The sequence below is a fragment of the Strongylocentrotus purpuratus genome, unplaced genomic scaffold, assembly GCF_000002235.5.
Source record: "Strongylocentrotus purpuratus isolate Spur 01 unplaced genomic scaffold, Spur_5.0 spur5_scaffold_6, whole genome shotgun sequence".
In the NCBI taxonomy this organism is placed as follows: Eukaryota; Metazoa; Echinodermata; class Echinoidea; order Camarodonta; family Strongylocentrotidae; genus Strongylocentrotus; species Strongylocentrotus purpuratus.
In genome coordinates, this window is record NW_022145612.1 from 8179539 (window position 1) to 8204945 (window position 25407).

The 25407-nt window shown below is 38.0% G+C and overlaps 1 protein-coding gene across 1 annotated transcript in view; it reads right to left on the minus strand.

Annotated features, from left to right (window-relative positions):
* LOC589176 (F-box/LRR-repeat protein 20) overlaps positions 1 to 23937 on the minus strand; it is a 36365-nt gene extending 12428 nt beyond the window's left edge. Inside the window, exons 1-5 of the mRNA XM_030973309.1 lie at positions 23789 to 23937; positions 13530 to 13588; positions 12742 to 12796; positions 2103 to 2177; positions 1268 to 1362 (exon numbers count right to left, since the gene is read on the minus strand). Coding sequence (XP_030829169.1) covers positions 1268 to 1362; positions 2103 to 2177; positions 12742 to 12796; positions 13530 to 13588; positions 23789 to 23818 — 314 coding nt within the window. The 5' untranslated portion in view covers positions 23819 to 23937. The remainder of the gene's footprint in view (positions 1 to 1267; positions 1363 to 2102; positions 2178 to 12741; positions 12797 to 13529; positions 13589 to 23788) is intronic.
* Positions 23938 to 25407: the final 1470 nt, after the last annotated feature.

Here is a 25407-nt window from a genome sequence, read left to right on the forward strand (position 1 = left end):
AAAAAAAACTTATTGTCAAGCATATGAAATGTGTAAATTGATTATTTCAGGGAAGCATTAATGTTCATTTTCAGTAGAAAATAACTAGAATTCTATATGCTAACATAATTCATATCAACATAAAGTTCAGGAGTAATTTGATTAATATGCTATACAGTTCTATTCTCATCGTCCTTGTAATTGTGCTTTTCACCAATTCATTTCTCACAGTTTTATCAACATGTATTTTCAAAGTAGTGCTTTAGATTACTGAAGTGACAGAATGAAAAAACAAGACTTGTGCTAATCACCCTACCCTCTATTTGAACTAGTCTGCTGAACTCACAAGAACAAAACTCTTTCACAGTAACGGTGTATCGAAGAGGAAGTACATGAACAGGTGTATGCACTACCAATCAAACATCAAGACAGTAAGTACATGTATAAATTACATAAAATGAAGAAAAAAATAAATAATAAATGATATAAGGAAATCCTGTTGACATGGGGAAGGTATCAAGAATTTAACGTGGAAAAGAAAAAAAGAGGACAATTACAAACAAGGTATAATAAAAGCAGGAAGCTGGATATGGATACTAGAGCAACAAATGATGAACCAAACCAGGTAACAGCAGAAATGAAGGAGGAAGTAAAGCAAGTTATGGTCAGAACGTAAGAAGAGGACATGCAGGAAAAAGACAATTGGGGGAAAATCAAGAATATATAGTATCAATTTAAAAAAATGAATTAACCCTGTGTCAAAAACATGTGTCAAAATATGGATTCTTCATCCGAATGTCAACGAGAGGCAAATAAGTTTTTAACTTTAAATGCCTACTTTCAAGGTATCCAAGGTATAACCCATAGAAGTTTGGTGTCTCCTTTTCAGTTACCTTTTTTCATTATCTTTTGATCCAAGTTACAAAATGCTATTGAGCATTGCAGTACTTTGTGTCATTATTGAATAAGAGTGATTTAATTGTAAGTATAATAATTATAGTCTTCAAGAATAATTGAAGTCTCAAATTAGCAATACGGTGTAAACTATAAAATCACCATTTTTGTGTACAGATTCACAGTATTTGGCTAAATTTTGCAAAATTTTGTCATTTTGGTTTATTTAATGAAACATTTTTTTCCTCTTTAGAGAATGAAGGAGTGGAAAATGAGATTAATTGTTGCCAATTCGAGGAGGGGAAACTGATTAATTTAGAAAATAAGAAAAATCCTGAACTGCAACATGAGTTAAAATAGAGGAATACAGTATGAGATTGATTGCATGACTTACTTCAAGGCATCGTCAGTGACACTCTTGCATCCGTGTAAACTAAGGTTCTTGAGAAAGCCTCCACATCGTTTTGATATGTGCTCCACAACTGGCCCCTGGGAAAATGAAAAATACATCCATATTAAAGAGACTTGTAGCAAGGCTGAGCACATGATACCGCAAGCTATCAAGAACATTAGTACTTTCCATTGACTAAGTTTGATAAGTTTGTATTTCATCTCAACTATAAAACAAGCATGTGCATTATTGTTCCTCATATTATGATGGATACTACACTATAAATAATAAATGGGACACTGCATATATTTAAAGTAAAGAAATAGTCGATACTGCAAACCTAGAGAACATAGAAGTATATTTAGAATGAGATGTCATTGGTGATTGATCATAGTGCAGGTGGAGACTATAAGTAACCAAATCCCTTACCAATACAGAATGACTATAGTGTACATCGACAAGAATTTCAATATAAACCTGTTTGTGAGGCCATCAGAGCAACAGCCCTGAGTATTTTAACCTTCTTCATCCCAAAGTTTCCCCCATTTTTTAAACCTCTGTTGGGGCAAACAATTTTCTTAATAAAATGTTCTCATACTAAAAAAAGTCTCACTCTATCAATAAAGTGTGAATCTAATTTTAACAAACTCAACATCTTTTTGTTTATAAGAAAGTGAACTGGAGCTCTCCATAAAGCCAGATTGTTAGACGCAAAAGGTAGATTTCTGAAATTGAACACATCATATCAGTTTTTATTTATGAGTTAAGGCCCTTTTAGCTCCAAACAGATAATAGCATAACTTATAAAAGGAGGGGACAAAATGAGGTGAGAGGTTACCTCTATATCCGTCTGGAAGTTAAATAAATCCACTTTCTGCCAGTTGCTGCCATCTAGAGCAAGAATATTCCAGGACTGGAAAAAACAAAAGAAAACATGATTGATGTGGTTAGAAAAAAAGAAGAAACTTAATAGTTCTTATATGTAAATAAAAGTTCTCTACTTCCTCTCACAGTGATGCTACCCCCCCCCCCCCCCACACACAAACACACACTTTTGAGAACATTTAGATTCTCTTGCATGCATGCATTCAATTTTCTATGGAAATTTAGTTTATAAAATGATTATGGTATCTGATTAATATTTGAGATAAAAATGACGCAATGTACAAAAATACATTCCTGGATTTTCAACACGTTTGCATACACCTGTTCCATACTTCTTCAAAGCTGCACTTGAGTAACTTAATATAGTACTCAAGCTCTTCTTGTCATTAAATAATGAGGAGAGAGAGAGAGAGGCCATCTATAAATGTTAGAAATCCATGAAGCACTCACTTGAGTAACATTACACTACATGTATATAAGGTGATCATGTGAAGAGACCACACTAAAAACGTGATGGAAACTCCCAAATTAAAACGGTTGAACTACAGTAGAGGTATGTTCACATATGGCAATGTAAATGGCAAAGATTATTTTCCTTCAAATGTAAATGAATGGCTCCCAGGGATAAGGAACAAAATCTGTTTGCAGCAAATTGCTCTCATTTATAGATGTGTTATAATATACTGATATGTGAAGCACATTATTCCTATGTCATTTTATCTTGTCCCAGGGTTTATTGTGACATAATGGAACAAGGCTTTTAGCATCTCAGAAAGAAAGCTCAAGTCTAAATCCAAAATCAATCAGAGGTAACTGCTACATGACCAACTAATATTTAACTGTCTTATCAAACCATTTTTCTCCAGGACAAATCAATCCTACAGTAGTGTGGCGGCCGCCCCCGCCTCCGTCTCCCACCTCGACCTCTACGTCGGGATTATTCTCATTCCCAGCTGGGGAAACTGATTCTTTACATCTGTCAGGATATTCGTCAGCCGACATTATTTATAATGTATGTCCGAGCGGTTAGAGTAATTAGATCTTATCTTTTATTTGAGGAAAGACGGGGGAAGCTACAATACTTATTTACGTTCGTTTCGTCGAAATATACGACTTATGACGGAGTACCAGTCAAGAAGAAAGACAAAGTGTTTATAGACTCATAATTTAAGTTTCAAGACAAAAGAAAATGGTCAACTTTTATTAATGCATGTACTTCAAATATTTACATCTTTATATCACCACTGTCACAAATACCTTGTGCTTATAGTTATACTTAATAAATTTATACGATTGTCGTTATTATATTCGAATACATGTAATAAAGTGAAGGGCAATGATTCATTGGGATTTATGGGACTTGGGAGTTTTCCTCTTAGTTTAATTCCATAGCATCATAGGGGGAGAGGTGGACTTAGAATATTCCTGCATTAGTGGTTCATTAATTCCAGCATCTTAATTCCAGCGTAGACTTCCTTGTGTACCTTTATATTCCAGGGAGGGAGAGAGATCTTATGTGTGGTACCAGTTCCGACGAGCGCCCAATTCCAAGACAAGTCCTTAGGTGGGGGGGGGGGGGGGGGGATTTCCAGGGAGAGACTAAATAGTTCTGATTCCGACGAGCGTCTAATTCCCTCTCCTCACGTTTCAGAAATGTTACGGGTTATAAAGGCATAATGCGGACGTGGGGGAAATCGATGCGCTAAGCGATCTTGGAAAGCACACGCGCAGCGAAAATGGACCTAACATGAAGACTGTGCTAGTTCAGAGCAAAATATCTAAGTAAATCTCTTATTTTACCATTAATTATATACAACACTCTGAATGACATAGTTGCAGTAAATATTAACAAGTTACATTGTCTAAACAACTTTCCTTCCAAATTCATGTGATATATTGATAAACAATTACAGTTTAACATCTTAAAGCATCTCAATAATGGATCCAAATGTCAATCGCTCGTATGCAAATTATTAACGTAAACATTGTGCGTCGGTGTATGATGACGCGCTTGAAAACAACAATCATTTAAGTTAGGCCTCTTTGTTACGTCACGACCGCGGAGCGGATCGTTACACAGCCCTCCTCCTTACAAAATGCGTCCTCGCATTTAAAACATTAGGTTTTCCTGGGCGATAACCTTGTTACAATGCAACCTTGTCTAAATTCGATTGCAAGTATATACATGTATACAAACCAAAAATATCTTTACTCAATATTATTACCAATAAGGTAGGTGACATTTGGAAGAAAACACTTGTCTTATTTTGCCCACTTTTCTTCTCCTTCTCTATTACCTCACAATCTCTCTATCAACACTAGCATCAATCAAATATACATCTACAACATAAGACATCTGCTTTTCTTCCAAAACTTGTCAATTCTTTGTTCCTATGCAACATGGAACGTGCACTTATATTCTTAAATTTTCATCGCCCTAGATTACCTATTACAAATAAATTCTAATTCTTAAATCTACTCAGTGGCGTTACAATGTCAATAATGTTCATTTATATACAATACAAGCAATGGAATCTGTATAAGAAAGAGATATAGATGAGAAAACAGAGTTGAATAGAAGAAAGAAAGAAGTGAGATAGAAAGTTATAGAGAAGGAAAGAGGAGAAGGAAACAGATCCAAAGTAAAACAAATATTATTCTAAACTTTATTTCCACAAAACCATTTCTAATAAAAGAAATGTGCGGGTCTTCTATTCCTCAGTGGATAGCGTCGAGTATCTTCTTGTCTTCTATTTACAGTCACGTCAGGCGTTGAATCTTGATCAACCTCTTCAGAGTTGGACTCCATCTCTCTGGCATCATTTCCAGCGTCTTCCCGTCTAGTATGAGCTGTCTTCCATTCCTTAGGCTCGTCTCCTTCACATGGCTTCAAACGGTCAAAGTGTACAACCTTCATCTTGGTTCCAGGACTCTTTTGGATTCTGTATGTCACATCAGACAACTTCGTCTTAATCTTGAATGGGCCATTCCATCTGTAACTTAGTTTGGGACTGATGCCTTTGTTTCTCTGATTATTTCGTAACCAAACGAAATTTCCTTCTTCGTAACTACTTCCAGCAATCTTCTTGTCGTAGTTTCTCTTCTGTCTTCGGAGATTCTTCTGACTGTGTTCAGTAATCCTTGTATAGACTTTATCCATCCTGTCTCGTAGTTCCTCGACGTAGTCTGTTCCAACTTCCATATCTGGTTGGATCATGTACTGATCTGAAAGCATTTTCAGTTCTCTCCCGAACATCATCATGTTTGGCGTTTCTCCTATTGTCTCATGAACTGAACTTCTGTATGCCGTTGTAGCTATGTGTACATACTTGTCCCAATCTCGCTGATTCTTTCCAGGCTCTATTAGCGTAACAAGCATATCGAGCAATGTTCTGTTGAAGCGTTCAATCATACCGTCTGATTTAGGGTTATATGCCGTCGTCCTTGTCTTCTTTATTCCCAAGATCTGGCAAACCTCTTTGAACAACTGTGACTCAAAGTTCCTTCCTTGGTCTGTGTGAATCTCAGTTGGAACCCCATATCTACATATAAACTCTTCAACTAGTTTGGCTGCCACAGTACTTGCTTTCTCATTAGGTATGGGATAAGCTTCTACGAACTTTGTGTAGTAATCGGCTACTACCATTATGTACTTGTTTCCGTCATTCGTCTCTGGCAAAGGTCCTAGTATATCAAGAGCGATCCGTTCCATCGGACTTCCACTTCTTCTCTGCTGTAGAGGTGCTCGTCTCTTCTTACCAGCTGACTTCCGTCGAGCACAAGATTCACATTTACGGATGAAAGACCTCACATCTGCCTTCATTCCTACCCAGTAGTATCTCATCTGACTACCCTTCAGTGTCTTAGTTGCTCCCAAATGACCAGCTAAAACACTACCATGAAGTTCTTTCAAAACTTCATCTATTTTCCTTCCAGGTAATACTAGTCGCCATTTCACTTCTTTGCCATCTATAGATTCCCATCTACGGTAGAGTATTCCGTCTCTAATTTCAAGTTGTTCCCAATGCTCTAACAAGACTTTAACTTTCTTAGACATGGCGGAAAATTCTTCCTTCGGCGGTCTGGTCTTCCTTTCCATAGCCTCTAGCACAGGCTTTATATTTGGGTCGTCTAGTTGATCTTTCCTCATCTCAGACAGTCTCTTCTCATTTGTCATCATTATTACACGTGCTTTGGCTGTTTCTTCCTTGAACTCGCACTCCAGTTCTCTTCCACACTGGCCACATGGTCTTCTCGACAATGCATCTGCATTCCCATGACTTCTACCAGCCCTGTGAATGATCTCTATATCATAAGCTGCGATGACCTCAAGCCATCTTGCCAGCTGTCCTTCAGGGTTTTTGAAATTTGTTAGCCACCTTAAAGCTCCGTGATCTGTTCTCACCGTTACATGTCGACCGTAGAGATATTGACTGAAATGCTTCAAGTAAACGACAACTGCTAGTAGTTCCCTTCTTGTAACGCAGTAGTTCCGTTCTGCCTTACTTAGCACTTTACTTCCGTAAGCAATTACTCTTTCCTTTCCATCTTGTACTTGTGACAACACTCCTCCAATCCCATCCTTACTGGCGTCTGTGTCAAGAATGAATGCACCTTTCGTATTCGGGTATCCCAGAATAGGTGCAGTAATCAATCTTCTTTTCAACTCTTCAAACGCATCCTGACAGACAGAGCTCCATTCGAACTGTCCGGCACGGCGTTTTTCCGTGAGTTGATGAAGAGGTTTGGCTATACTAGCAAAACCTTCAACAAAACGTCTGTAGTAAGATGCAAGACCGAGAAAACTTCTAACTTCCGTCACATTCTTCGGCGTCGGCCATGTTTTTACAGACTCAACCTTCTCTGGCTGTGTTGAGACTCCCTTGCTTGATACTTCATGTCCGAGATAGGACACCTTCTTCCTGAACAGAAAGCATTTCTTTGGTTTTAACTTTAAGTTGGCTTGTCGTAGTCTATAGAATACTTGACGTAACCGTGAAAGTTCCTCTGGTATCGATTTACCAAAGATAATCAAATCATCTAAGTAGACAAGTAATGTCTCCCAATGCAATCCGGTTAGTACTTTATCCATTAATCTCTCAAAAGTGGCTGGGGCGTTACAAAGTCCAAAAGGCATCACGTTCCATGAGTAGAGTCCACCATCAGCTACGAAAGCTGATTTTTCCTTAGCATCTTTGCTTAAGCCTACTTGCCAGTATCCACTTGCCAAGTCCAGGGTTGAAAACCACTGCGCTCCTGACAAAGCATCCAATGTTTCGTCTATACGAGGTAGGGGATAGGCGTCCTTGATCGTGGCAGCATTCAGTTGCCGATAATCCACGCAAAATCTCTGAGTTCCGTCCTTTTTCTTTACGAGTACAATGTTTGAAGCCCATGGACTATCAGTTGGTTCAATAAGACCTTTCTGTAGTAGCCCTTCCACTTGCTCCTTGATTTCGTCTCTCTGCCCAAAAGGGTGCTTGCGTTGTCGTTGTCTAATTGGTCGCTGAGTTCCAGTATCTATATTATGTTGTACCAAATTGGTCCTTCCAATATCATCATCTCCTCTTGAGAATACATCCTGAAATTCAGTCAATAACTTTGCCACGTCTTGGCGATACTGATCTGGTATTCCTTCTGTACTTCTCTTTAGCAAATCCCTCAAATGTTCCGGAACTTTTCCATCACCAACAGTGGTGTACTTGGGGACTTCTTGTACTTCACTTGTATCTATAACGGTCATCATAGCGATTGGTGTGTTCTTCTTTATTACTTTGTTGGAAGTAGATGGGTTGAATACTCTAACAGGCACTAACTCCTCCCCTGTCTTGATTAGAGTTCTAGCTGTAATGAGTCCTTTCTTCACTAATTGTTGTTGAACATTTCCAGCCTCTATTAAACCTAGGGTGTTAGATTTAATTCGATCTCCTTCCTTCATTGATCCAAGTATTACAGCTTCATGTCCTGCGGGGATTGTAGTAGTTTCTGACGCAGTTATGCGGCAGGATAGCCTTTCTCCACTTTCATTCTTGCACTCTACTTTGCCCCATTTTGTGGTGAGTTGGAAATTAGTCAGATCAATGCTAGCCCCCATTCTTGTTAGATTGTCCAAGCCGAGGATTCCATCACTACTCACATCTGCTACCAAAACTGTAATTACTCCTTTATTTGGTCCTATCTTCATCTCATGAGTTATTGCTCCATAAATGGCTAATGGTGAACCATCTGCTAACTGTGCACTTATGCTACGATGTTGCAGAGGGGGTCTATCTTTTTCATCTAATTGTTCATATGATCGTCTGGAAATGTAAGAATCTGAAGCACCAGTATCAACTAGAAATTTGTATTCCTTGTCCTGAATGTGCACTGGAACATAAAGACCATCAACATTTTGATTTATACTGGGTATGAAACTTGTCTTTGTTTTGCTAGTTTGGGTCTCAATTAATTTTGGACGATTGGCCGCGCCACGACCCTTTGGGGCGACCACTTGTCGTTTGACTGACGCTGGTATCTTTGTCTTGACCAGTTAGATTCATCACTTGGATAGTTCCTTCCTCTTCGATCCATTTGTTTCTCACGGCATTCTCTTGCGAAATGGCCAGGTTTCTCACAATAGAAACATGTTTGGGTTTTCACATCAAATCTTCCTTGCGCTGTTTGACTTGGTCTTTGATTAGTTCCTGGTTTCTTCACATATCCCTGACATCTTTCCTTGTTAGGTTGACTTTCCATAGCTTGGCCTAGGACTTTGTTGACTTCATCTTTGATCATCTTCTCTAGATCCACTTCAGAGCCGATTCCTCTATTGTAAGTAGGCTTAACCTTCCATCCATTCCTCTCAGTCTCCGTCTGTAGAAATGTCTCAGTGGTTATTGCTGCTTGAATTACCTCATCTAAGCTTGTTGCCTTTGCATGAAATATTCCCATACGAATCTCACTACTACGAATAGCATCAGTAAAATGAATCCTAGCTAGTCTATCGACCCCTTGACTTTCAAAGTTTGGATATGCCTTATCAGTTAGTTCCCTAATATGACGTCCTAGTTCCTGAAGTGATTCTCCTTGTCGTCGCTTACGATTCCTTAGTTCCAACAGATAGCTTTCTGCCTGTTTGGCAGAAGAGAACCTGAATGACAGTTTACTCTTTATTTCTTCAAAGTTCCACTTGGTGCCTCTTTGTTCTTCTAGTAATCTCAGAGCTTGACCTCTCAAGCTAGCAGCTAGATACTTGGCAGATTCCTCATCTTTCCAGTTGTTGATTTCGCAACAAGATTCAAAATGCGAGGCGTAGTCTTTCCAGTCGGTACTTCCATCATACTTGTCCGGCATGATCAGTGGTCGATGAGTAGTTTCCCGAATTCTATCTTCTTTGGCATAGCGAATGTCATCATTCCTCTTTTGTGTTTTCATCTGGTTAGTTTCTTCCTCAAGTTTCCTCGTCTTTGATTCATCGACATGAGATATTCCTTCCTCGTCTCCATGTTGGACTTCCATTCCTATCAGTCGTCTATTTGGTTTGGAGTTGAATTCCACTTCATCATCTGAAGAATCAGATAGTTCTTCCGTGGTGGAGTCTGGGCCAGCACGCCTCTTCCTTGGTTTCTTTTTCAACTTCATCATTTGCCCCATTAACTTCGTTAGTTGGCTTAATATCCGACTTTGTAATTTCTCTGACCTACTCTTCTTTTTCTTTGAACTTTTTGTACTAGACATTGTCTCATCTGAGGAGCAACTTAGCTCATCTATTTCTTTCTTAGACTTTGGTACCTCCGCCATATTAATAATCCCACTTCTGACACCAAATTTGTGGCGGCCGCCCCCGCCTCCGTCTCCCACCTCGACCTCTACGTCGGGATTATTCTCATTCCCAGCTGGGGAAACTGATTCTTTACATCTGTCAGGATATTCGTCAGCCGACATTATTTATAATGTATGTCCGAGCGGTTAGAGTAATTAGATCTTATCTTTTATTTGAGGAAAGACGGGGGAAGCTACAATACTTATTTACGTTCGTTTCGTCGAAATATACGACTTATGACGGAGTACCAGTCAAGAAGAAAGACAAAGTGTTTATAGACTCATAATTTAAGTTTCAAGACAAAAGAAAATGGTCAACTTTTATTAATGCATGTACTTCAAATATTTACATCTTTATATCACCACTGTCACAAATACCTTGTGCTTATAGTTATACTTAATAAATTTATACGATTGTCGTTATTATATTCGAATACATGTAATAAAGTGAAGGGCAATGATTCATTGGGATTTATGGGACTTGGGAGTTTTCCTCTTAGTTTAATTCCATAGCATCATAGGGGGAGAGGTGGACTTAGAATATTCCTGCATTAGTGGTTCATTAATTCCAGCATCTTAATTCCAGCGTAGACTTCCTTGTGTACCTTTATATTCCAGGGAGGGAGAGAGATCTTATGTGTGGTACCAGTTCCGACGAGCGCCCAATTCCAAGACAAGTCCTTAGGTGGGGGGGGGGGGGGGGGATTTCCAGGGAGAGACTAAATAGTTCTGATTCCGACGAGCGTCTAATTCCCTCTCCTCACGTTTCAGAAATGTTACGGGTTATAAAGGCATAATGCGGACGTGGGGGAAATCGATGCGCTAAGCGATCTTGGAAAGCACACGCGCAGCGAAAATGGACCTAACATGAAGACTGTGCTAGTTCAGAGCAAAATATCTAAGTAAATCTCTTATTTTACCATTAATTATATACAACACTCTGAATGACATAGTTGCAGTAAATATTAACAAGTTACATTGTCTAAACAACTTTCCTTCCAAATTCATGTGATATATTGATAAACAATTACAGTTTAACATCTTAAAGCATCTCAATAATGGATCCAAATGTCAATCGCTCGTATGCAAATTATTAACGTAAACATTGTGCGTCGGTGTATGATGACGCGCTTGAAAACAACAATCATTTAAGTTAGGCCTCTTTGTTACGTCACGACCGCGGAGCGGATCGTTACAGTAGCTTCTCTCTTGCTGATCAAAGATGGGCAGGTGCAAGTGCATTATATACTTGTAAGCATATCATATACTACACATGTGAGTCAATCTGCATAATGCATACCCCATTCCCAGGCATTATCAATCATGGACAATGTAGCCGTAATAAAAGGTACAAAATAAGAAGAAAAAAGCATCACAAATACCACTATACTATTCAAGTATCCAGAATGACAGGTCGATGCTCAATATTTTGAAAAGGAGGGGGCTAAAAGCACAAAGAGGAGGGGTTAGAAGTCAGATGGCAATTATTGAAAAGGAGATAAGTGTGGAAGGTGAAGGAACATGGCTAGCATATATGGATCTCCACAGGCTGTTACAGCTACTACATGTACATGTAGTACTGAAATACGAGTGAAGATACACTAAGCAAGAAAATAGAAAAGAGTATCAGAGATGGAGGAAGGGCATCAGAGGAAGGGAATAAAAGTAGAAGAGGTAGGAGTGGAAGAAAAGGGAGAAAACAAGGGGAGGGGAAAAAGGGGAGACAGAGAAGGAGGGAGGGGAAAGGGAAGTAAGAGGAGCCAGAGATGCAAAAGAAGGAAAAGAGAGAGAAGTAGGGAGCAAGATGGGAGGGGAGAAATGGGAGAGAGGAGAGAAGAAAGAGTGAATGAGAGAGGGAAGGGGGAGAAGGAAGGAGCATGGGGGTAGAGGTGGAAGAGAGAGAAAGGGATGAGAGAAAAGATAAGGGAGAGATGATAACATGATAAAGAAGAGATAGTGAATAAGAGAGGAGGAAGGAGGAAGGTAGACAAGGAGGGGAAGAAGGAAAAGAAAGAAGAGTAGAAGAGACATTGCATTAACTGTCTACGCTGTGGCTATAAAAGCATCGTTCGTGGTAACAATTATCAGCTACTCATATATCATTCATCTCTTATAATTAATACAATTTCCATGATCATCATGCAACAAAACCTTACACACAAACACACTCATATCCCCACCCCTGGCCCCATTACCAGCATCATCTAGACTTACCCATAAAATCTTTCTCTCTCCTGCTAGGTTTTTATCATTTGTCACGGATGAAGCTTCTATTTTATCTCTTGAAACATAACTTATGTAAGCCATACTAAATGCTTTTTGTGAGGCTGTCATATATGGAGGATATTAAATCTTTTGATCCATACTTCTGGTGTATTCTGCATACATTATAAAGCTCATATATTGATCTAACACGAAGATGCTCAATTCTAGTGGAGTAGACAAGCGTGCTGTCTTGTCTTTCCGCGAGCCATTGCGTTATTTCAAGTTAAGTGTGGTTCTTATTGTATATTGTATATAACATCTTGTATGACTTATACAAATAAAAACGAAGAAGGGCGAAAAAGAAGACGAAGAAGAAGACAAAGGAGAAGAAGACAAAGAAGAAGAAGACAAAGAAGAAGAATAAACAAAGATTTACATTTAGAAAAGTCTATTTTCTAACAATGCCTGATCATGAGAAAAAAGGGGGAAATTTATGCATGATGGCTATATATATATTTATCAATGACAAATGAGGTATCCATACAGGTTTTGTCCTATTTCGTGTGGCTGAATGTTCACAAACCTACCTTTGATACTTGTGCACATCTACACAGGCTGACTACATCAAGATACGAAAATACCCTGCAAAACAGAAAGAGAAACAAAATAGCAAAATCATGGGGGATTCATCAAGAAACACAGTGATAAGGATGTTTAACATATTATGTATGTAATCATTGTAAATGACTAGGGGCGTGTTTATGCTTCACTTTTTCTGGCCAGAATCAAGCATCTGTTACGCGTTTAGTTTAAAACACGGTTGCGACCATGCTCACTTTTGTAGAATCACCGAAAAACGGCGATCATGATCGCCGATCGTAAACTCACAAAAATATGCGTTTACAATTTGTAAACGTGTTTAAATGGGGTCAACGCACTGACCTCTAGTGGGTCTACTTTGCATGCACAGTGAAGGTTTGCGAATCCAGCTGGAAGACCAATTAAGGCCACACAGGGAGAATTGCCTGGAGGAGCCTACCTGAGAAGTGAGCATAAACAGTACACCGTGGAACTGCGATTACGATGAGCGTTTACGATGAGCGTTACAAATCGCTCATTCTGCCTTCAAAAGGGAAGCATAAACACGCCCTAGGATACATCTATGTGAACCCGAGTTAGATTCCTTAAATATGACCCCCAAACAGGAAATGTAATTACTTTAATACTGGAACTTTTTTTAACAAGAAGATGTAAATCATAATATAAACAGTGTAATATATCAACAGTACACATCTGTTGTTTGACTGTTTTGGTAAGATACTGTTTTATAGATACATAGTTATATCTTTCTCCAAGAATATGATAATTTTCCTACCTAAGTATATCTTCCTTAGGTAACCTTTGGTTAATCATAGCCTCCTCTTCCGTCCGAATCTGAATAAGAACAATGAAACACAGAAAGAATGTTTATGCTTATATTCATGTACATATGTACTTGTAGATTGTGAATATTCTGATTTATCTGTACTGTGACCTTATTACAAATTGCATTTTCCTGAACTCATGCTACAATATTCAACCAAGATTTAACCACATCGATGCACTTCCACTGGCCTTCTAAGACAAAAGGAAAATATGACTTTTTACATTACTTTTTCATCACATTTCTTTTACACCTACTACTGTACATGTCAGTGTACATTCATGAACTCAGAAAGATTTTACATTCATAAACTCAGAAAGATTTGACATTCAATGAACATGATCACAGCAATAAGGAGAAACCAGTACAAGACAACAAATTCAAAACCATTGTGTTACAGACTACAATGCATGAAAATAAACCAAACAAAAGACTATAAATATAACAACCAGAGTCATACTATTCTTTTAATAGAATCATGAGCGTTACATGTACATGTATCCTTGGCACACATTCAGGATTGGCATCTATTGTTGCAGCAATGTAAATTTATCTACCTGAGGAACCTAGGTCTAGGAAAAACAATCATTCTGGTATAATGCTGATCTCTACCTTCTTTTTCATTATATTAGAAATTAACTAGATGGAATTTTGACTGCGCGCAGTCGAAAATGATGCCTCCGCCATAGAGCAATTTAAACAAGTTTGGAGTTTAAATCTCCAGTGGTTCTTGAGATATCATGATAACAATCTCAATGTATGGAATTTCATAAGTTGACCTCTGTGACCCTTGACCTTTGACCTACGTGCTCCAAAATCTAATCAGATTGTCTTCCTATGGTGATACACACTATCATTAAGTTTGAAGTTTAAATCTCCAGTGGTTCTTGAGATATTATGATAACAATCTCAATGTATGGAATTTCATAAGTTGACCTCTGTGACCCTTGACCTTTGACCTACGTGCTCCAAAATCTAGTCAGATCGTCTTCCTATGGTGATACATACTATCCTTAAGTTTGAAGTTTTTACATCTCCAGTGGTTCTTGAGATATCATGATAACAATCTCAATGTATGGAATTTCATAAGTTGACCTCTATGACCCTTGACCTTTGACCTACGTGCTCCAAAATGTAATCAGATTGTTTTCCTATAGTGATACACACTATCACTAAGTTTGAAGTTTAAATCTCCAGTGGTTCTTGAGATATCATGATAACAATCTCAATGTATGGAATTTCATAAGTTGACCTCTGTGACCCTTGACCTTTGACATACGTGCTCCAAAATCTAATCAGATCGTCTTCCTATGGTGATACATACTATCCTTAAGTTTGAAGTTTAAATCTCAAATGGTTCTTGAGATATCGCGCTAACAAACTCAATACAAGGAATTTCATAAGTTGACCTCTGTGACCTGTGACCTTTGACCTACGTACTCCAAAATCTAATCAGATTGTCTTCCTATGGTGATAAATACTATTCCCGAGTCTTAAGTTTAAATCTTAAATGGTTCTTGAGATATTGTGATAACGGTCAAACGGGACGGACGGACGGACGGACGGACGGACGTACGGACGGACGGACGTACGGACGGACGGACGTACGGACGGACAACCCGAAAACATGATGCCTCCGGCACCACCTTCGGTGGCGGAGGCATAAAAATAAAATACTATTGAAGATTGATTGACAGTGGTGGAAATGATAATAATATCATTACATATACTACTGCTACAACTATTACTACTACAACTACTAATCATCATAATAACAATATTTTGATGAGGATTATGTTGATGAGAATAATAATAAAAATACTAAAATAATTAATAATAAATAGAAAGTAATAATAATAATAATAATGATATTTATAATAATAACAATATAATAAAATTGATAAAGTAATAATAATTTATAATAAATTTTGATAAGAACTACCATAGATTTGTATAATAATTATAATAATAATAATGATAACATTAATATTAATAATAATCCTCATCATTATCGATCATGATGAAGATAAAATTAAAGGGAAAAGAAAGGCCTACGTCATTCATATGAAACTAAACTGTACATTGAATATTTTACGCCTACATGTATACATCCATGTACAGCAAAACTCATACTTCTTTGTTGGATTTGATCAACAAAGTAACTTCACAAAGGCCTTCCATAAATAATTGCTTAGGAACAGCTGAGTTGGCATACCAGAGTGGGTGCAGATTACAGCTATACCGTGTATTTATGCAACCTGGCCCTAGAGGGGTCCTCGACTGCATAGAGGCCGCTATAGGTATGCTCAACACGTATGGCCTCAAATGAACTTTCTAGTAACCTGGCATGAACCTGAGCATTTACTTTGTGCAACCTAAGCCTTCCACACCTATGTTTCCATGTTTGCATTCATTCACAATTTCACATAAATGCGTAATTCATGTTTGTGTACGTGCAGAGATACAGCTTCCATAAAGCAACAAGGCAAAAAAGAGCCTGCACATTCCTAATGTCTTACATTGTACATGTACAGGTGTACATGTACCGGCTTATAAACATCAATCATGTATATTAATGCTAGGATGGAAGGGTACATAGAAACGCACAATAATTGCCTCACAGGATTACCTTCAAAAAAATGTCTAATACATGCACATACATGAAGAAAGTAATTAGGATGCATGAAGCCACATTACTTCATATACATATGTATTCGTATGTTATGGTATGTTGGCAATAACTATAGACCTACATGTTCATGTATGAGTGAACAGTGTATGTATGTAACCACGCTGCATGATGAAACAACAGATAATATGAAGGAAAATACTACATCAAATAAATATTTTATGTATTTTCATTTTCATTATTTTGAGTGGATAATTATTTTTTTAAAAGGTGATAAAACAAGGAAGGGCTTAGATTCATTGTAATATTCTGTACATTGTATTGAGAAAGAGCTCATAATACACATCTGTAATGTATATCTTATCCTGTGTTTGAAGATTTTACTGATTCAGTCATGGAGGCCAAGTTCATGTTGTAAAATACTGTATACCGGTACATGTCCTAGTTTCATGCTACATGTATAAGGTTAAACTTCAATACAAACTGAGGCAGTATAAATCAGCACTCAGACATACAATAATATATGTACATGTATAGCACACGATGGAACGGAATCTAACATCGAAAAAAGGCTCATCCCAATTTTCTAGACCATTTTGGGGTATGAAAACCCATTCCCGTTCCTTGTGTAACCATGAATGTTAATTCAAACAAAGAACATTTCAAACTATAGACTAGTGATTTATTTTGTCTGCAAGTGTAGATAAATATTACTAATATACATGTTCAATATGTAGGTTCTTTGCAAGCTTTTATTTTCCAATTCATAGAAATCATATTTGAAAAATCAAATTCTATAATTATTATTGAATTATTAACAGGAAGTGCATTAAATGTTCTCAAATAATGAGGTGATGATATATTCCTTTGTTAAAAGCTAATCTTCCTTCACTCCATTGTGATGTGTTTATAAACAGCTTGAAATGTGATGAGCACTTCCTTTTGCCAACCTCAAATGTGTATCTTGAGAGACCACAAATAAATTGTTGCCACTGGGAGTCCAAACTATTTCTGGTTGTGACTCAGATGTATGAACAATTGAAACAGATTGACATGTGGGGCAAAGAGCACAAAGAGAATGAGCAAGGAATAAAGTGAGTGAGTGAGAGAGAGATAAAGAGAGACAGACAGAGAGAGACAGAGAGAGACAGAGAGAGGGAGAGACAGAGAGACAGACAGAGAGGGAGGGCGGAAGAGCACGAGAGAGAGAGAAAGACAGAGAGAGAGAGAGAGACAAAGAATCCACATGAACATAGGATACATTTTTTTTAAACCTTGTGCACTCTTGGTATAGTAACAAGAATGAGACAGAAAGGTAGCTAAAGAGAGAGTAAAAGAGAGAGTAAAAAAAAGGAATGCGAGAGAGAGAGATCAGAAGAAACCAACATTTAGCACGTACATGTACATGTACATGTAAATGTACTGTTAAAAAAAGGTGACAAAGATATTTGTAAAATAATATATGGAAAGAGTTACATGTAGATGGACAAACAAGGAGACATAGAGAAACAGAGAGAGAGAGAGAGAGAGAGAGAGAGAAATAGAGAGAGAGAGAGAGAGAGAGAGAGAGAACGAAAAGAAGAGATGGACTGCGGGCAAGAGCATGTAGAGCCAGTTAAACAAATAACATGAGAACAAAGAGAGGATGAAAACACAAAGATACTCAAAACATGTACATGAGCAGAGTGCATTACATGTACATCGTATAAAGGTCACTTTGTCATAGGACAAAGGTTTATTGAAAATTGCTGCATGTAATATCCTCAAAACCTATAAACAATTTCATACAAATTTAGGTTTAAACATAGTGCATCAGAAGTGATCTAAACCCCTCAAAAAGGTTCTGCAGTTCAAGTTTTAGCATTGAAATCTCTTTTGTTAATGTATAATCACATTTGGTGTTGGTATCAGTGAATAGCCTGTTTATTCCCTTTTCAATTTTGCCCCATTTGTAATGATCATTGAATGTGCAGTACATCTGAATATAGGGCCAAGTCAAAAGTGAAATGTTGCAAATTGTTATTGTCAATAGTGGATTCTTTATTTGTTTGGGGATGGACTGTGTTTTGAAGGAATAAAAATGCATTTTGCAACTTTTCACTTTCGTTTTCGCCTCCCATTCAGGTGTACTGCACATAAAAGGGGCATCACTGAAAAGGGGTTATAAACTGGTTTTTCAATGATACCAACATCAAGCATGATGATACACCAACTAGAGAGGTAATGTATCAACATTAAAACTTGAATAGGCCATTTTCGTACTGTAATCAAATTTAATGCATAAGTCTTTCTTAAATGCCTCATTACCAATTGTTTCATTCACCTGTTACGAATAAATCTATTTCAATAGTCAGAATGTGAATCGAGTACATTAGTCATTGCATTTGAGATATGACTGTACAAAAATGCTGGCTCTAAAACCATTATCATTATTTTACATGCACAGTCATATCTCCATTTCTCATATCATGTATGTACAGTAGTTTGTGCAACAAATGTACAGTGACTGAAGTACCAGCAATAATTTTTGAGGTACAAAAACTGAATAGTACATGTAGATCCAGTTTTCAGGGTATAGATCCAGTTTTCAGGGTATGTAGAGGTCTTGTGGTCTAGTGAATAAGTCACTAAACTGTACATGTAGATCACATGGTCCATGGTTCAGGTCCCAGCTGTGACACTGATGTCCTGTGCAAAGACATTAATTATGTTGTATATACGTTGGTGAAGCTTATACCGGTACTTATAAGAAGGCTGGCATACCAATGTTCATGCACGGTAGGGCTGTCTACACAAAATGCATGTGCAAGTATGCTGGCTATAAAACCATTATCATTATTGGACGCTCTTTTGATTGAGTACATTTGTAGGTGTACATACTACAGTACAGCCCTTCTTCACTTCAAAACTGAATTAAAGGTAAAGACCAGTATTGGAAACGCCCCAATTTCAAAAAATGAAATGGAAGCTCTCATTACCAATCATGTGAAAGAATATGTTTTGACTAATACATGATGATAAAAAATTTGCCGGGAAACCGCCTACTAATTCATATATTTGCTAAATTTGTTTCTCTCATGGTCTGTGAGAGATATAGGGTAGTCCCATATACATCTTTCTGTGTATAGTCCTTGTAACTTTACGAAGAATTGGCCAAATTTCTTATCATTTTGATGATTCCAGAACCTTGCAGATGCTAGATGCTAGATGATCAACCTTTTCTGATCGATTCCACAACGTTTCTTTCACAATGCAATCGCATGACCATAACTGGTCTTTACCTTTAACTCAGATTTGTACGACACATACTTCAACAATTCCTCCACTCTCAATACTACACACATTTTTAACTTCAACCCGGACCACAAAAAAAAACAGTTACATGTACATGTACATGTGACCCTAATCTTAACATCCCCTAAAATCCAACTGCAACCCTAGCCCTATGGCCCGAATTAACAAAAGAGGTTTAACTTTAACCCATATTTTAAACACTCATTAACATAACCCATGGTTTAAAATTAGCGCAAATTAAGCATACCTTGCCTTGGACATATTGGACATCTGACTGTTTCGTGCTTATTCTGCGCTAATTTCAGACCATGGGTTATGTAAATAAGGGTTTAAACCATGGGTTAAATCTAAATCTCCTGTGAAGTTTTGCCGTTTGATGAAATAAACCGAAGCACAGTTCTCCCTACCGCAAATAGGGTGTTCAACCGTAGATGGCGACCTTCCTCCTACACTGCGCAGATCAGCACATGCGCAGATACAATACTGGGGAAAATGATAAAGACAAGGTTTCTTCCGGCTTCCATAGTGATTGTATGCATTGTACTTGTATGGGAACCAGGATTGCTTTTGCCAAATATATAACCATGGCAGGTGCTGCCCTCCCAAATGTACAGGCTAAATACCGTATTTGCGGTAGCAAGAAGTGTTGCATTTTCTAAATGTCTGAACACGCAACCTGAATGTTTTAACCATTGTTAGATGCATTTCTTATCATTGGTTCAGTAATGTTCAGTTAAAAAAGGTTTCCTGACCTAATCCACATGTACATTAGCAACAGTACAGGGCATCATCTCTATAAATAGCTGAATTTACTCAAGATGACCTTTGGATCTGACCTCCCTGGATGCATACACATTTACCATACTACTTTGTACCAATTGTTTGTTACACACTAAGTATCATTTTGGAAAGTTTTTTTCAATTTCCATTTTGAAAATTGATCCTCTGTAGGGCAATGACGTAATGGATGTATTGTATTTACTTTTCCATGTTATTTTGCATGTGCAGCTTAAGCAGTGAATGTGATATTTTAATGGGTTTGTTATGGAAACTACAACAAAGCATTGGCAATTAAAAACACTTGTCTTTCTGTGGATACCAGGTTCACTATATAGTGTAGAGACTCAATTAACTTATTATCGGATGTACTTGAAAATGCAGAGATCTGGGCATCGTTTCATGAAACCTTCATAAGTAGAAATACAACAACATCTTGTGGAAACGTGTGTTAAACTAATACACATATTTCAATAGGATGTTGGTTAACTTGAACTTTTGACGGTTTCATTAAATGCTGCCCTGCAGTTGAGTTTTCAGGTCTATCTTCCTTCTCCAATAATTTAATCTGATGACGTGTGACAGTGTCAGATGTAATGTGCACATGCAGTGCTTCAATGTTAAATTAATCCTCCAAAGGGTGGGCATATATAGTTCACCACACTAATATTTGTCAAGCCTGGCTTTGAAAGAGTTCACCTCAGTTGGAGGAGAGTTCCTGTCAATCACCTCTCTAATTTGCTCTCACGTCCAGTTTGCTACTTTTCTGAAAGAGTTTGAATGGATGACTTCTTTCAAGATTAGATTGGACAAGCACTGGTCCTCTCAGTCTCAGCACCAAACGCTTCCATAAAATTGAATATGTGCATCCACTCACCATGCAAGCAAAAATAGTTCAGGTTAGAATGAAGCACCACTCGATAAAACGACCGGTAGTTTCAACAGGATCACCTCACACTTCTGTATGCTGATGACCTAGAGTTGCCTCAACGGTGACAGTTGAGAAGAACTTATCCTCATCCTTATAAGTCTAGACTCTGGATCATGTCACCTCTTCTCATTTTGTGCTGGAGGGATGGTAACTTTATTGCTCAAAGCCTGCTCCCATATAGTCTAACATTGCTTCAGATGGAATTAGCTATGTTGCTCATCTCTGCACTTTCTTGATCTCCCTCAGCCTCAGGTCTGTCGTGTATCTTGGGTGCCAAAATATATCCACTATATCCACTATTGGTCACATAAGAGCCTCAAATAGCCTGAAAAACACTACGTCCCTCGAATAGGATGTTAAATGGAGGCCCCGTGTAGAGAAGAGTCACTACCTTTGCATGTTAAGAACCCACTGCACTATTCGTGCAGAGTAGTGATCCACCAGCACATACCACAGTATAGTACGATATTACTCTGTAAAGAGGTACAGATGTACTCAAAATGGAAGAAGAAGATTCATTTGATGACTGAAAGGACAAGGCTGGCTTTCAGGACTGCTGACGCTGTTCAGATCGAGCAAGGAGGATATTAACTCATGAATTTGGACACAGAGTTTAAACGACCTTCTAGCTCTGAACAAATTCATGCGTGATACTCTTCTGAATCATGCAGCATGTGCAGCTGAAGTAGTATTATGCAGGAATGGGATCTTTTTTCAAAATTATGTTCACTTTAAATGTACATATAGTGAAATACATACAATCTGACACTACCCTCACCTGGCCTAGAAAAACCAAGTGCACATCTCACAAAACAGTCATTTATTGGAATCCACCCTTGTGGGGGAGTATTTTTTTCTTCTTCTAGAAACCCCCATCATTAAGTCAACATATATGATGTAGCAAGAATCCAAGTAGAGCCCATCATGCATTCTAGGCGGTAGACCGAAAATTTCTGTCTCCTCAGGTGCTGTTGGGCAATTCCACGGTAACGGAAGGACACTCAGACAAGATTTTTGAACTTCAGGTTCATACTAAAAGAACTGTTTTATTAGTATAAGATGTGAAACAGTACAGATATAATACCTATATAAGTGCCTTTAATTTTCACACAAAAAATTGTCATTATAGTTAAGTAGTTTAAGAATGTGCATATTAATTATCTCGGTAACGGAAGGACATAAAAATGGACATGGTTTTTCCAGTTAATTAGTATTTATCCAAACTTTGTGAAGGTGATGAAGCTTCCCAATTGACTGAAACACATTTTGTTCCCCATAGTTTAATACATACTATAAAACATTTCTTTTAGTATGAACCTGAAGTTCAAAAATCTTGTCTGAGTGTCCTTCCGTTACCGTGGAATTGCCCTGTTGTCTCCGACACCCACAGGAGGAAAAAGAAGCAGGAATCTTTGCCTCATGCCTCAGGCACCTGTGTTATTGTAGCAGAATTCACTCTTCTAACGTTACACTAGATTCCTCTGTATTTCAGGTTCTACACCCACCATAATATGAAGTTACAATCTATACATTTCTTAATTCTTACCGTTACTAACTTAATCTATTCTGCTGGGTTATAATTGCTAGGAAGTTCAAACAAATGTTCACAAGTGTCATATAAATCATTAGACCGAATTTTCCGTCTCTTTCGTTCGTTAGCCTCTTATTGGGGTAGGGTCGGCTCTCTCTTTAGAGACGGAAGCCGTTTATACACATGTCCTTGCTAACGCCACGGCCAGTTCTGGTCGTAGCGTTTTGCCCCCAAAATCCCCCAAAATGTCATTTTACCTCGAGCATGTTATATTATAAATTAGGCCTAGGCTATAATAAATCAGTTCCACTTACCAACTTGACTGAAATAATCAGTTTAATAGTCCCTTTTTAGGAAATTATGGGTCAAAATCGAAATCCATTTTGAAAATCTTTTTCAACATGGATTCCGATTTTGACCCATAATTTCCTAAAAAGGGACTATTAAACTGATTATTTCAGTCAAGTTGGTAAGTGGAACTGATTTATTATAGCCTAGGCCTAATTTACAATATAACATGCTCGAGGTAAAATGACATTTTGGGGGATTTTGGGGGCAAAACGCTACGACCAGAACTGGCCGTGGCGTTAGCAAGGACATGTGTATAAACGGCTTCCGTCTCTAAAGAGAGAGCCGACCCTACCCCAATAAGAGGCTAACGAACGAAAGAGACGGAAAATTCGGTCTAATAAATCATGAGCAATTTAGACAATTTCCATGAAGAACATGTCATATTTTCATCATGGTGATGGTGATCGAAGAAGTAACTTTATAAATTTATCTACTTCCCTTTCCTTTCTCAGACAGACGTAGCACAACATAAATGTTGACCAGACAAAAACACATGCACACGTACACAGTCACAGGCATTATATTTCTTCGCCATTGGCATTGCACTGCACTGCGCGCCGTCAGCAGGCGCAGCCTTACATACATGCCCCTGCTCGGCCTAGTCGGCAATCGTCGTCGGCAGACATCATTCGACGGTCAACTCTTTCAATTTCCACTTTTACTCCACTATCACTAAATGTTATAATTATTATACTCACCTCACTTCTACTCCTCACACTACTCGTCATATTTGCGCTGTTCAGGGCAAATGCAAGGTGACTAAAGTTAGAACAGTATGCCTGAACATCACATTAACTCACGAACCATAACAATGACCATAACAAAGTTATGTAGATCTATGGGAATATGGCAGGGCCTTTAACATTGTTATTGTCTACAGCTGATGAGAGCGCGAGTTCCATTGGCTATTGGGCTCATGACTTAACACACATGTTTTACTTTTGAAGGCAGAATTATTCTATATCTGTACTACCTTAACATAAAATGTCAACAAATATGTACCCCTGAATACAGCTTATTAATGTAAATACAAGAACTTAGGATTTTCTAATATGAGACATTAATTCTGCAAGGGTTCTTCGCTCCACCAATCAAATCTTTCGTTCTTTTCACGATTTTAATCAGCTGTTACGGGTGCTACGGAGCTCCTCTAGCTCTTTATGCATGTTTTGAGCCCTACGCGCATGTGCAGTTTAATTAGTGATAATACTTAATAGATACGTTTTGCCCCTATATTTCCGCGTATTTTGCGTTACAGGTGGAATTCCTCACTGTGCGCGTAGCGTAAAAAATCTTAGCATTTGAAGGAAAAGTGAGGAACAGTTGCAGCGATAATAGCCTTGTCATGATAAAAGAAAATTTAAAATAAAATATATATATATATATATATATATAATATAAAATTTAAAAATAGGGTATACCACAATAGCTATTGCATGGCATGTGCAGCCCGGATCCACCTCCGACGTCCTGTGCAGCGTGTACAATCCATATAAATATAAATATAAATACCCCCCCCCCCCGGCCATCCTAGGAGTGAAAGTTTATCGGTGTATTTCGAATTCCGAGGGTCAGGAATAGTAAAGCGAATGACAATTTCAGGGGTGTACTATATTAATTGGGTTTTTTAAACCTCGTTTGTCAGTGGCCGCTCGCTAGATACTCTTGAAATTAAAGCAACAAATTACCAAACCAAATAAGGAAACAAGTAAACAAACAAACAAGCAAAGGAACAACAAAAATGTTACGTATTTCAGGTGACTTTGTAGTCTAAATATATTGCACAGTGAGGAGCACATTTTGTATTGTCCATTTGCTACTTTAGGCTAGATTGGGCATTGCAGGGGGACATGCAGTGCCCCCACGATACCTATTTACGCCTTCTTTTTTTCTTCTGTTTTTTTTTTCTAATTTCATTTTGTAAACAATTCGTCGCCGTTTTCACGAACCGGCACAAGCCACCGAAATCCCTTCAAAATGTAGTTTTTATTTTGTTTGCATTTTTAGCATAAGTTATCAACAATCTTTCATCTCACCAAATTTCAGCATCCAAAACGCTTTAGTTTTTGAGATATCCATGGTTACACAAATGACAAAAACGACACACGAGCCAAAAAGCACGATTCATATTTTCACGAACCGGCACGCGCCGTTATAAGTCAATGGGCTGTGCCGGTTCGTGAAAATATCTTTGCGCTTACAAGACCTAGACGACGCGACACAGGCGGTTGTGCCGGTTCGTGAAAATAAAATACGCGCTAAGACAGCGCGAGCGCTTTTGTCTTGCGCGTAAAGTTACATAGGAAAAACGACACAG